The sequence below is a fragment of the Mobula hypostoma genome, chromosome 9 (assembly GCF_963921235.1).
Source record: "Mobula hypostoma chromosome 9, sMobHyp1.1, whole genome shotgun sequence".
Lineage (NCBI taxonomy): Eukaryota > Metazoa > Chordata > Chondrichthyes > Myliobatiformes > Myliobatidae > Mobula > Mobula hypostoma.
In genome coordinates, this window is record NC_086105.1 from 149,505,662 (window position 1) to 149,520,196 (window position 14,535).

The 14,535-nt window shown below is 48.8% G+C and overlaps 1 protein-coding gene across 1 annotated transcript in view; it reads left to right on the plus strand.

Moving 5' to 3' along the window:
- trap1 (TNF receptor-associated protein 1) overlaps positions 1 to 10,105 on the plus strand; it is a 61,609-nt gene extending 51,504 nt beyond the window's left edge. Inside the window, exon 18 of the mRNA XM_063059453.1 lies at positions 9,592 to 10,105. Coding sequence (XP_062915523.1) covers positions 9,592 to 9,693 — 102 coding nt within the window. The 3' untranslated portion in view covers positions 9,694 to 10,105. The remainder of the gene's footprint in view (positions 1 to 9,591) is intronic.
- The last annotated feature ends 4,430 nt before the right edge of the window (positions 10,106 to 14,535 follow it).

A 14,535-nucleotide genomic window follows, 5' to 3' on the forward strand; every position in this document is an offset into this window, starting at 1 on the left:
TTTGGAATGCTTAAGCCAGCACTGGTTTATTATTAACCCTGTTAAATGCCAGTCTGGGTTGTAACCATTGAGTCTCATCCAACACATCTCCACAGAAGTTGCAAAACCCTCCCATCAAAAGTAGCCACAATTACGGATTTCCCGCCACCCGCACTACTAAAAATCTACAGGAGTTTTTAGGTATGGTGAACTTCTATCATTCCACAAGCTGCTGAACTTGTGCTTCCCTGTATAGTGTGCTTAAAGGAAATAACCCCTATCACTTGCTAGGCTGGTCCGCAGACAAGACCAGGGCATTTGATGACCAAACGAGCTCTTTCCAACATGACCCTCCTGGCACACCTGCTCCCCAAAGCACCTGTAAGTCATTACTAATGGTGCCTCAGACAACGCCGTGGGTGCTGTGCACGAGCAGTGGGTCAGAGGTGTGTGGCAGCCACTCATCTTCAGCTGGCACCTCTGTCCCCTGAGAGGAAGTACAGCATGTTTGACCATCAGCTGTCCGCCATTTTAATTTTCTTCTAGAGGGTCACCATTTCACAGCGTTTGTTGACCACAAACTCCTTGTGCACATGATGGCTAAAATATCAGACCCTTGGCCTGCAGGGCAACACCACCACCTGGCCAACATATCAAGGGGAAAAATAATGCTGTGACCAATTGCCTCTCATGGCCAGCCCTTGAGGCCATACACACTGGGGTTGACTAAGCTGGCATGGCAGCCGACAAAGTTACTGACCCAGAGCAGTCGCAGGTCTGCAGGGAGCTGACATTAGGTTTGGAGAAGCTGGGGTTTCTGTCTCAACCAGAGAGGTTGAGGTGAACTGTTTTTAACTCTATATATGGTCTGTCACATCCGGGCCGGAAGGCTTCACAGAAACTCGTTGCACTAAAGTTTGTGTGGCACAGTGCCAGCAGGCAAAAATTAGCCATCCTGTCCAGGGGCAATTGGCACCTTTCGTTGTCCCTGATTGATGGATTAACAATGTCAATGTGAATCTTGTTGGTCCCTCCCCCCCCCCACTCCTTCCTGTGGTTTCTCACACCTTCTTCCCATGGTGGGCCGTATCACCAGGTGGCCAGAGATCGTCCATCTACTATCAACAATAGTCACAGACGTGCCTCGGGCATCCCTCTGCACCTGGGGTGCTCAGTTTCCTCTGACCGCGGTCCCCAATTCACATCAGCCCTCGGGGCTGCGATGGCCCAGAGCCTCGGTGTTAGGCTGCATCACACCACGGCGAGTGGTTCCACCGCTCCTTAACGGCTGCTCTGATGGATGATCATCTCCCGTGGGTCCTGCTGAGGCTCAGAAACAGACCTGTGGCTGAGCTGGTATACGGACAGCTGCTACAAGTTCCAGGTGATTTTATTCCTGAGCCATAATCACCTGATCGGTCTTTAAGCAGCATTCCGCCCTCCTCAGTAAATTCAAATTCCTTTGCACCTATTCTTACCTCCCATCGTGGCGTACAGCACCCTTGGGTTCCTGCTGGCCTACGTTCCCATAGGGCCCCTTATGATGGCTCGTTCCATGTTTTGGAACAGAGACAAAAGACTTTTTTCATAGATAGAAGGGGTAAACCTGAAAGTATTTCGGTAGATCGCCTTAGATTGACAAACCAAGATTTAGAGGATTCTGCTACCATGGCCTTTTGCCATAACATGACCGTGAACGAGTAAACACACTTCTGAACAACCCAGACCCACTGCTGTTCCTCCACCCGGGGAACATGCTGTAAGAGGGGAAAGTCCGATTATTGAAAGGATTTCCTATGGTGGGGAGTCTAGGACCAGAGAGCACAGCCTCAGAATAGAGGGCTATCCCTTTAGAGTAGAGATGAGGAGGAATATCTTTAGCCAGAAGGTGGTGAAGCTGGGGAATCCATTGCTAGACAGCTGTGAGGGCCAAGCTATTGGGTATATTTAAAGTGGAAGTTAATGGGTTTTTGATTAATTAGACCATCAAAGATTGCAGGGAGAAGGCAGGAGAAAGGGGTTGAGAGGGTTATAAAGTAGGCATGATGAAATGGAAGAGCAGACGATGGGCCGAATTGTCTAACTCTGCTCCAATATCTTATGGTAATTTTAATGTGCTGAGGGTTTGGGATTTAGCAGGCCAGGTAGCGTCTATGGAAAAGAATATAGTCGACGTTTGGGGCTGAGGCCCTTCATTAGGACACCTCTGGCGAATGGCCTCGGCCCAGATAGTCAACTATGCTGTTTTCCATAGATGCTGCCTGGCCTGCTGAGTTCCTCCAGCATCTGCAAGTTTTCTCTTGCGAGGATTTGGGATTGCTGTAATGTGGCTTTCTGCCACCAGGTGGCAGAACTGAGCTGTCAGAAGTGGTGCAGCAGTGCCCCTACTGGCGGTAGTCAGCATTGCAGGACCTCCAACCCAGTCACCATCTCGCTGGTTCCCCCCGACCTTCCCACTGGAGGGCTGGCAGAGGTTACAGCGGGACATTGATGAGATGCAGAACTGGGCTAAGAAGTGGCAGATGGACCTCAACCCGATAAGTGTGAAGTGGTTCATTTTGGTAAGTCAAATTTGAAGACCGAATATAATATTAATGGTAAGACTCTTGGCAGTGTGGAGGATCTGAGAGATTTTGGGGTCCGTGTCCATAGGACACTCAAAGCTGCTGGGCAGGTTGACAGTGTTGTTAAGAAGGTATTATGGTCTGTTGGCCTTCATTAACTATGGGATTGTGTTCAAGAACTGTGAGGTAATGTTCCAGCTATATAAGACCTTGGTCAGACCCTGCTTGGAGTACTGTGTTCAGTTCTGGTCACCTCACTACAGGAAGGATGTGGATACTATAGAGAGAGTGAAGAGGAGATTTACAAGGATGTTGCCTGGATTGGGGAGCATGCCTTATGAGAATAGGTTGAGTGAACTTGGCCTTTTCTCCTTGGAGCGACGGAGGATGAGAGGTGACCTGATAGAGGTGTATAAGATGATGAGGCATTGACCGTGTGGATAGTCAGAGGCTTCTTCGCAGGGCTGAAATGGCTAACATGAGGGGGCACAGTTTTAAGGTGCTTGGAAATAGGTACTGAGGGGATGTCAGGGGTAAGTTTTTCCACACAGTGCGTGGAATGCACTGCCGGCGGTGGAAGTGGATACAATAGGGTCTTTTCTGAACCTCTTAGATGGTACATGGAGCTTAGAAAAATAGAAGGCTATGCAGTAGGGAAATTCCAGGCAGTTTCTAGAAGCACAACATCCAACATTGTGGGCCAAAGGGCCTGTAATGTACTGTAGATTTCTATGTCCACTCTCTCATCTCAATTTACGATTGCAGACATTCTGACACTGCAAACCCATTGTGTTCCCACTTATCTCCCCGAGCTGTTGCCTACCATCTTTACACTCCCCTCCCCCACCTCTTTGTAACTGCCTCCAACCTCTGCCATCAACATGTCTCCAACCCTCAGTTTTCCCTTTTCTCCCAGCTTTCCATCCCTTCTCTTTACCCCCAACCTGTCCATCAGCTGTACCCTTTTCCCTCTGGTTCCCCTCCTCCTTCCCTTTGTCCCATAGTACACTCTCCTCTCCTATCAGATTCCTTCTTCAGCCTTCCCAGCTTCTTACTTCATCACCCCTCCCCACCCATCACCTTCCCCCCCCATCACCTACCAGCCTATACCCCTCCTCACCCATCAGCTGCCAGCCTGTACTCCTCCCCTCCCATCCCCTTCTTATTCTGGGTTCAGCCCCCTTCCTTCCCGGTCCTGATGAAGGGTCTCGGCCTGAGATGTTAACTCTTCCATAGATGCTGCCTGACTTGCTGAGTTGCTCAATGTTTCCAGCACCTGTCAAATCTCTTGGAAAATGTTCTGGTGGTCAAATTACTGGGCTGTAATGCTGGGGTGTGACCTACAACCCTGTGTCACGGCTGCTTATAACTTGAGCTTCATTTAATTAAATCATCGGTAATTTATATAAAACACCTCGGTAATAGTTGCCTTACAACAATTGGGTTGTTTCCGAATGTGAAATATCTAATACCAGAGGGCGTGCCTGCATTTAAGGTGAGAGGGTCAAAGGGCACATGAGGGACCAATGTTCCCTCTAATTTGTCATGACCAGGGTGCGTAAAAGTCTTGTGCTGTGTAATTTTTTTGCCCAATGACAACAACATGTGCGCACTGAATAATTTCTTCAGTAAAAACAGTGGATTGCCAGTTCTGAAATCCACAGACAAATCATCGCAAACTCCATCTTGTCAACAACGTCCACACCAGAAACCGCACAGCTTAGAACATTGTGTGGGACCAGGTTCTTACAGGAAGTGGAATGTGCTGCCAGGGGTCATGGAGAAAGCAAATGCAACTGGGGTATTTACAAGGCCCTGAAATAGCTGCATGGATGTACAGAAAATGAAGGAATATAGACATGAGCAGAGGGATTTGTTTAGTTGGACACTTGTATAAGGGTCCTAGATAGAGAGGACAGCCAGAGACACTTTCCCAGGGTGGAAATGGTTAATGTGAGGGGGCATAATTTTAAGGTGATTGGAGTAAAGTATGGGGGGGGTCTGAGGTAGGTTTTGTACTCAGAGTGGTGGGTGTGTGAAATGGACAACCGGGGAGGTGCTGGAGGCAGATACATTAGGGACTTCCAAGAAACTCTTAGATTGGCACGTGGATGATAGAGAAAGGGCAGGATATGTTGATCTTAAAGTTAAAATAACAGTTTCTGCCAAACGACCTGGACTGTGTGGAGGCCAATTCATTGGGTGTATTTAGAGCAGAGATTGATGGGTTCTTCATTAGTTGGGGAATCAAAGGTTACAGGGAGAAGGCAGGAGAATCGGGTTGAGAGGGATAGTAAATCAGTCATGGTGGAGCGGACTCGATGGGCCCAATGGTCTCATTCTGCTCGTGTGTCTTATGCAAACTTCTTTCAGCTCTCCCCTCAGAGAAAACAACACAGGCCGATACAATGTACTACAGATAGGAACGGTTTGGAGGGACATATTGGTTAGCATGATCGAGTTGGGCTGAAGGGCTTGTATAACTGTGTACCCTCCCCAAGGGGCAACTTGTCGCCACACATTCCGGCACCAATATTAACATGCCCACAATGACCGACACCACCACCGGTCCCTGGGCTGGTCTCACAGACATTGACACCCAGCAGTCTTGACCTCTGGTATCAACCACAGGACTCACCAATTGCGAACGTTGACCCTGAAGATCTACAGTCAGTCCTCCCAGAGGACCACAAGCTTGTGGTAGGGATGGGAGGCTCGCGTGCTGTCTGGAGCCAGGGCTTTATGCTTCAGCTCTTGGAGGGGTCACTCACGACAAACAGGTTGAGAGAGTCTGCAGTCCTCCAGGTTCAGGGGTTCAGCTCAGGACTAACAACCCTGAATGGTCAAACTAAACTGTTATGGAAACAGCTATGAAGGACCCTACCTCTGTGTGCAACCGTGTTCCTGGGTGGCTGACGGTGGTGGAAATCGAGAGCAAACTACCGACGTACAGAAGGAAGCTCTGAAGACTGCCGAGACCGAGACCAAAACGGGTTTCAGATAAGGACAGACAGAGATGGAGAACCTTCACTGCTGCCCTAAATGCTAACAGCATAACAGGCAGTAAACATCCACACGTTCAGAAGCAGCTTCTCTCCCTCTGCCAGGTCCCACACCCCCAGGTTCAGGAACGGTTCTTACCCTACAACCATCAGGATCATGAACCAGTGCAGATAACTTCACTCACCCCAACTCTGAACTGATTCCACAAACTATGGACTCACTTCCAAGGACCCTTCATTTCACATTCTCAACATAGAAACCATAGAAACTACAGCACAGAAACATGCCTTTTGGCCCTTCTTGGCTGTGCTGAACCATTTTCTGCCTAGTCCCACTGACCTGCACACAGACCATATCCCTCCATACACCTCCCATCCATGTATCTGTCCAATTTATTCTTAAATGTTAAAAAAGAACCCGCATTTACCACCTCGTCTGGCAGCTCATTCTACACTCCCACCACTCTCTGTGTGAAGAAGCCCCCCCTAATGTTCCCTTTAAACTTTTCCCCCCTCACCCTTAACCCATGTCCTCTGGTTTTTTTCTCCCCTTGCCTCAGTAGAAAAAGCCTGCTTGCATTCACTCTATCTATACCCATCATAATTTTATATACCTCTATCAAATCTCCCCTCATTCTTCTACGCTCCAGGGAATAAAGTTCTAACCTATTCAACCTTTCTCTGTAACTGAGTTTCTCAAGTCCCGGCAACATCCTTGTAAACCTTCTCTGCACTCTTTCAACCTTATTTATATCCTTCCTGTAATTTGGTGACCAAAACTGAACACAATAATCCAGATTCGGCCTCACCAATGCCTTATACGACCTCATCATAACATTCCAGCTCTTATACTCAATGATTAATAAAGGCCAACGTACCAAAAGCTCTCTTTACGACCCTATCTACTTGTGACACCACTTTTAGGGAATTTTGTATCTGTATTCCCAGATCCCTCTTCTACTGCACTCTTCAGTGCCTTACCATTAACCCTGTATGTTCTACCTTGGTTTGTCCTTCCAACGTGCAATACCTCACACTTGTCTGTATTAAACTCCATCTGCCATTTTTCCAGCTGGTCCAAGTCCCTCTGCAGGCTCTGAAAACCTTCCTCACTGTCTACTACACCTCCAATCTTTGTATCATCAGCAAATTTGCTGATCCAATTTACCACATTATCATCCAGATCATTGATACAGATGACAAATAATGATGGACCCAGCACTGATCCCTGTGGCACACCACTAGTCACAGGCCTCCACTCAGAGAAGCAATTCTCTACCACCACTCTTTGGCTTCTTCCATTGAGCCAATGTCTAATCCAATTTACCACCTCGCCATGTATACCTAGCGACTGAATTTTCCTAACTACCCTCTCATGCAGGACCTTGTCAAAGGCCTTACTGAAGTCCATGTAGACAATACCCACTGCCTTCCCTTCATCCACTTTCCTGGTAACCTCCTCGAAAAACTCCAACAGATTGGTCAAACATGACCTACCACGCACAAAGCCATGTTGACTCTCCCTAATAAGCCCCTGTCTATCCAAATGCTTGTAGATTCTGTCTCTTAGTACTCCCTCCAATAATTTACCTACTACCGACGTTAAACTCACCGGCCTATAATTTCCTGGATTACTTTTCGATCCTTTTTTAAACAACGGAACAACATGAGCCACTCTCCAATCCTCCGGCACCTCAGCCGTAGACAGCGACATTTTAAATATTTCTGCCAGGGTCCCCGCAATTTCAACACTAGTCTCCTTCAAGGTCCGAGGGAATACTCTGTCAGGTCCCGGGGATTTATCCACTTTAATTTTCCTCAAGACAGCAAGCACCTCCTCCTTTTCAATCTGTACAGTTTCCATGATCTCACTACTTGATTCCCTCAATTCCATAGATTTCATGCCAGCTTCCTTAGTAAATACAGACGCAAAAAACCTATTTAAGATCTCCCCCATTTCCATTGGTTCCACACATAGCCGACCACCCTGATCTTCAAGAGGACCAATTTTATCCCTTACAATCCTTTTGCTCTTAATATACCTGTAAAAGCTCTTTGGATTATCCTTCACTTTGACTGCCAAGGCAACCTCATGTCTTCTTTTTGCCCTCCTGATTTCTTTCTTAAGTATTTTCTTGCACTTCTTATACTCCTCAAGCACCTGATTTACTCCCTGTTTCCTATACATTTCATACAACTCCCTCTTCTTCTTTATCAGAGTTGCAATATCTCTTGAGAACCAAGGTTCCTTATTCCTATTCACTTTGCCTTTAATCCTGACAGGAACATACAAACTCTGCACTCTCAATATTTCCCCTTTGAAGGCTTCCCACCTTTGCCAGAGAACAACCTGTCCCAATCCACGCTTTTTAGATCCTTTCTCATTTCTTCAAATTTGGCCTTCTTCCAGTTCAGAACCTCAACCCTAGGACCAGATCTATCCTTGTCCATGATCAAATTGAAACTAATGGTGTTACAAGCAACACACATCAAAGTTGCTGGTGAACGCAGCAGGCCAGGCAGCATCTATAGGAAGAAGCGCAGTCGACGTTTCAGGCCGAGACCCTTCGTCAGGACTGGCCTGTCCTGACGAAGGGTCTCAGCCTGAAACGTCGACTGCGCTTCTTCCTATAGATGCTGCCTGGCCTGCTGCGTTCACCAGCAACATTGATGTGTGTTGCTTGAATTTCCAGCATCTGCAGAATTCCTGTTGTTTGCGTTCTAATGGTGTTACGATCACTGGAACCAAAGTGCTCCCCTACACACACTTCCATCACTTGTCCTAATTCATTTCCTAACAGGAGATCCAATATTGCATCCCCTCTAGTTGGTACCTCTATATTGATTTAGAAAACTTTCCCGAACACATTTTACAAACTCTAAACCATCTAGACCCCTAACAGTATGGGAGTCCCAATCAATGTATGGAAAATTAAAATCCCCTACCACCACAACTTTATGCTTCCTGCAGTTGCCTGCTATCTCTCTGCAGATTTGCTCTTCCAATTCTCGTTGACTATTGGGTGGTCTGTAATACAATCCCACTAATGTGGCCATACCTTTCCTGTTTCTCAGCTCCACCCATAAGGACTTAGTAGACAAGCCCTCTAATCTGTCCTGCCTGAGCACTGCTGTAATATTTACCCTGACAAGCAATGCTACTCCCCCACCTTTCATTCCTCTGCCTCGATCACATCTGAAACATCGGAACCCTGGAATATTAAGCTGCCAGTCCTGCCCCTCCTGTAGCCAAGTTTCACTAATTGCTATAACGTCATAATTCCACTTGTCAATCCACACCCTCAACTCATCCGCCTTCCCCGCAATACTCCTAGCATTGAAATATATACACCTTAGAAGATTTTTACCACCACTCACAACCTATCAGCGGATTTGCTTGAACTTTTAACAACATTTATTTTCACCCCAGCCACACTGTCAGCTCTGGCACTCTGGTTCCCATCCCCCTGCAAATCTAGTTTAAAGCCTCCCCAATAGCACTAACAAACCTCCCTGAAAGGATATTGGTCCCCCTGTAGTTCAGGTGTAACCCGTCTCTCTTGTACAGGTCCCACCTGCCCCTGAAGAGGTCCCAGTGATCCTGAAATCTGAAACCCTGCCCCCTACACCAGTTCCTCAGCCACTTACTTGTTCATCCTCCAGAGCATATTTATTTCTCCTCCAGAGAATATTTATTGCTTTTATGTTTATCATTATTTTGTTTTTTTTTCTGTATTTGCAGTTTGATACCTTTTGCACACTGGTTGTCTGTCTTGTAATGTGTTTTTCATTGATTCTGCTTTTCCTAGTTACTGAGTATGCCCACAAGAAAATGAACCTCCGGGTTCTATAGGATGTTGTAAATGTACTTTGATAATAAATTTACTTTGATCAGATTTCTGATCGGTTCATGAACACAACCTTGCCATATTTTGCTCTGTATTTTTGTGATTTACGGTACCTTAATGTATTTGCACTGCACTGCTGCCACAAAACTATGTTGTGAACCAGAAGTAAGTGATAACCACAATTCTGGTTGCTTTCAGATCTACGACAATGCTATGATCACGGCTGGACTGAATGATGACCCCCGGCCAATGATCACACGTCTCAATGAGTTGCTGAGCAGGGCCCTGGATCGCAGCTAGGGTCGGGCCAGGGATCCGAAACACAGGCCATTTGCAGAAGAACCAGAGGTGGAGACCGATCTGGGAGAGAACTTGCGGAGCAGAATGTGGTGGATTGGGTTTTAGTACTGAGCTTGAATGGGCTGAATGGCCTGTTCCGTACCCATTCTGTGTGTGCCTGTTTCCAGACAGGAGGAGGAGAGACTATGAGATATTCAGTGAGAAGGCATGGTTTAAAAATAAAGAGTGTTGGCTGGAGTGTGCCGGGCTCTGGTCTGTGCTGGCTGTGGGGGGGTTGGACATCTGTTGACATGTGAGCTCAGGCAGGACTGAGTATCATTCCCCAGTCTGAACGTCACCGCACTGCACAAATGCAATCTCACAGCTCATCAGAATCTCCCGGCACATCCTCCAGTCTTCCTGCAGGGTGTTGTTTCAGCTCTCCCTCCCCTACCCCCTCTCAACTTGTCCCCTGTCCCCTCCCTCCCCTACCCCCTCTCAACTTGTCCCCTCTCCCCTCCCTCCCCTACCCCCTCTCAACTTGTCCCCTCTCCCCTCCCTCCCCCCTCTCAACTTGTCCCCTGTCCCCTCCCTCCCCTACCCCCTCTCAACTTGTCCCCTCTCCCCTCCCTCCCCTACCCCCTCTCAGCTTGTCCCCTCTCCCCTCCCTCCCCTACCCCCTCTCAACTTGTCCCCTGTCCCCTCCCTCCCCAACCCCCTCTCAACTTGTCCCCTGTCCCCTCCCTCCCCTACCCCCTCTCAACTTGTCCCCTCTCCCCTCCCTCCCCTACCCCCTCTCAACTTGTCCCCTCCCCCCTCTCAACTTGTCCCCTGTCCCCTCCCTCCCCTACCCCCTCTCAACTTGTCCCCTCTCCCCTCCCTCCCCTACCCCCTCTCAGCTTGTCCCCTCTCCCCTCCCTCCCCCCTCTCAACTTGTCCCCTGTCCCCTCCCTCCCCTACCCCCTCTCAGCTTGTCCCCTCTCCCCTCCCTCCCCTACCCCCTCTCAACTTGTCCCCTCTCCCCTCCCTCCCCTACCCCCTCTCAGCTTGTCCCCTCTCCCCTCCCTCCCCCCTCTCAACTTGTCCCCTCTCCCCTCCCTCCCCTACCCCCTCTCAGCTTGTCCCCTCTCCCCTCCCTCCCCCCTCTCAACTTGTCCCCTGTCCCCTCCCTCCCCTACCCCCTCTCAACTTGTCCCCTCTCCCCTCCCTCCCCTACCCCCTCTCAGCTTGTCCCCTCTCCCCTCCCTCCCCCCTCTCAACTTGTCCCCTGTCCCCTCCCTCCCCTACCCCCTCTCAACTTGTCCCCTGTCCCCTCCCTCCCCTACCCCCTCTCAACTTGTCCCCTCTCCCCTCCCTCCCCCCTCTCAACTTGTCCCCTGTCCCCTCCCTCCCCTACCCCCTCTCAACTTGTCCCCTCTCCCCTCCCTCCCCTACCCCCTCTCAGCTTGTCCCCTCTCCCCTCCCTCCCCCCTCTCAGCTTGTCCCCTCTCCCCTCCCTCCCCCCTCTCAACTTGTCCCCTGTCCCCTCCCTCCCCTACCCCCTCTCAACTTGTCCCCTCTCCCCTCCCTCCCCTACCCCCTCTCAGCTTGTCCCCTCTCCCCTCCCTCCCCCCTCTCAACTTGTCCCCTGTCCCCTCCCTCCCCTACCCCCTCTCAACTTGTCCCCTGTCCCCTCCCTCCCCTACCCCCTCTCAACTTGTCCCCTCTCCCCTCCCTCCCCCTCTCAACTTCTCCTCTCCCCTCCCTTCACCCCCTCAATCTCCTCCCACTCGAACCACTTCCTTTTCTGCACTTCCCCCTCCTGCTCTACTCACTCTCCACTCCCCCTTTTCTTCAATTCTCCCTCCCTCCTCCCCTCAGTCCCTCGCTCTACCCTCATTCTGCCCCTCACCCTCCGCCCTCCCCTCGTTACCTCCCACTCACCTCACTCTCCCCTCCCCTCGTTACCTCCCACTCACCTCACTCTCCCCTCCCCTCGTTACCTCCCACTCACCTCACTCTCCCCTCCCCTCGTTACCTCCCCATCACCTCACTCTCCCCCTCCCCCCCTTTCCCTTCCTCCCTCTTCAAGTTTCCCTTAAAATGTCATCTTTCAAAGATGAAAAGTTCAAAGTAAATTTATTACCAAACACATCCCTGAGACTGGTTTTTGTGGGCATTCACAGTAAATCGAAAGAAAAGCAACAGAATCAGTGAGAAACCACAGGAGAGAGACCGTCAATGTGCGGTGCAATAGACAACACACTGTGCAGATACAGAAAGGAGGAGAAATATAAATAAATAAGCCACAAATGTGGAGAACACGAGTTGTGGAGTCCATAGGTTGTGGAATCAATTGAGTGTTGGCGTAGGGAAGTTATCCCCTCAACCGGTGACCTCTACTTGTCTCGCCCAGTGTCATTTGGGGCAAATCCGTGTGCTCACAAGGGGAACCTGAAACTCCAGACTGCCACCAGCCTATAGTTTCCCGGCTTTTAGAGCGTTTCTTAAACAACATTAGCTATCCTCCCAGCAGCCCACCCGTTCCGAAGGTCATTTAAACTCTCTCTGCTAAATCCCCTGCAACTTCTGCACTTGTCTCCCACAGGGTCGGAGGGAACATACTGTCAGGGTCTGGTGATTTGACAGCAAACACCTCCTCTGTAATCAGTACAGGGTTCATGACCTCGCTGCCCTTTTGCCTCACTTCTATAGACTCCATACAGATGCAAAAAACAATCCATTTAAATCTCCCCCATCTCTTTCAGCTCCACATGTAGATGACCTCACAACACGCTGGAGGAACTCAGCAGGTCGGGCAGCATCCGTGGAAACGATCAGTCGACATTTCGAGCCGGAACCCTTCGTCAGGACTGTAGAGGGAAGGGGCAGAGGCCCTATAAAGAAGGTGGGGGGAGGGTGGGAAGGGGAAGGCTGGTAGGTTCCAGGTGAAAAACCAGTAAGGGGAAAGATAAAGGGGTGGGGGAAGGGGAAACAGGGAGGTGATAGGCAGCTGGAGGAGGGGACAGAGTGAAATAGGGATAGGGGGAGGGAATTACCAGAAGTTGGAGAGTTCTACGTTCATACCAAGGGGCTGGAGACTACCTAGACGGTATATGAGGTGTTTCTCCTCCATTCTGAGTTTAGCCTCATCATTACTGATTGTTTCCATGGACGCTGCCCAACCTGCTGAGTTCCTCCAGCGTGTTGAGAGTGTTGCTTTGACCCCAGCATCTGCAGAGTATTTTGTGTTTACGTGTAGATGACCACTCTGATCTTCTGGAGGACTGATTTTGTCCCTTGCCATCCTTTTACTCTGAACATCTCTGTGAAATCCCTTTGGGGCTCTCCTTCACATTGCTAGAACAACCTAATGTCTTTTAGCTCTCCTGATTTCCTAAGTGTTCTCTTGTGTTTCTTACACTCCTCAACTTCCTCATTAGCTGCTCCTGCTCTGAACCTCCTTCTCCTTAACCAGGGCCTCTGGAAAACCACGGTTCCCTAAATCTGTTATTGCCATTTATTCTGACAAGAACATACAAGCTTTGTACTCTCAAATTCCACTTTCGAAGTCCTCCCAATGATCAAGTACACCAAAAACATCTCTCCCAATCCACACTTACCTGATCCTTGCTGATACCATCAAAATTGAACTTCCTCCAATTTTGAATCCGAACCTGAGGACCAGATCTATCCTTTTCCATAACTACCTTGAAACATGGCATTATGATCACTAAATCCAAAGTGTTCACCTGCAATCACTTATGTCTCTTTCCCCATCTCATTCCGTGCAGCGCAGGAACAAAACAGCAAACACGCAACCCTCCTACCTACACCAAGTGCATATCCCTCATCTTCCTTACATCCTATCCAATTTACACATAATATATTTGCCTCTACCAGTGCCAGACATCCACAACTCTCACCCTTCACATCCCCTCAAACCTACTCCGTCATGCAGCCCAAGAAAACCGGTCTTGCCCAAATCTGTTCCTTTTATCATCTCTCCTGACCTCTGTAGGGCTCCGACACCCACGCTCCCAGGTCGCCGGAAAAGGGAAATCTAGTATGGCATTTCATATAACCATATAACAATTTCAGCACAGAAACAGGCCATCTCGGCCCTTCCAGTCCATGCCGAACTCTTACTCTCACCTAGTCCCACCAACCTGCACTCAGCCCATAACCCTCCATTCCTTTCCTGTCCATATAGCTATTCAATTTTACTCTAAACGACAACATCAAACCTGCCTCAACCACTTCTGCTGGAAGCTCGTTCCACACAGCTACCACTCTCTGAGTAAAGAAGTTGCCCCTCATGTTACCACTAAACTTTTGCCCTTTAATTCTCAACTCGTGTCCTCTTGTTTGAATCTCCCCCACTCTCAATGGAAAAAGCCTATCCACGTCAACTCTATCTATCCCCCTCATAATTTTAAATACCTCTATCAAGTCCCCCCTCAACCTTCTACGTTCCAAAGAATAAAGACCCAATTTGTTTAACCTTTCTCTGTAACTTAGGTGATGAAACCCAGGCAACATTCTAGTAAATCTTCTCTGTACTCTCTATTTTGTTGACATCTTTCCTATAATTCGGTGACCAGAACTGTACACAATACTCCAAATTTGGCCTCACCAATGCCTTGTACAATTTTAACATTACATCCCAACTCCTGTACTCAATGCTTTGATTTATAAAGGCCAGCATACCAAAGGCTTTCTTCACCACCCTATCCACATGAGATTCCACCTTCAGGAAACTATGCACCATTATTCCTAGATCCCTCTGTTCTAAAGCATTCTTCGATGCCCTACCAATTACCATGTATGTCCTATTTTAATTAGTCCTACCAAAATGTAGCACCTCACATTTTTCAGCATTAA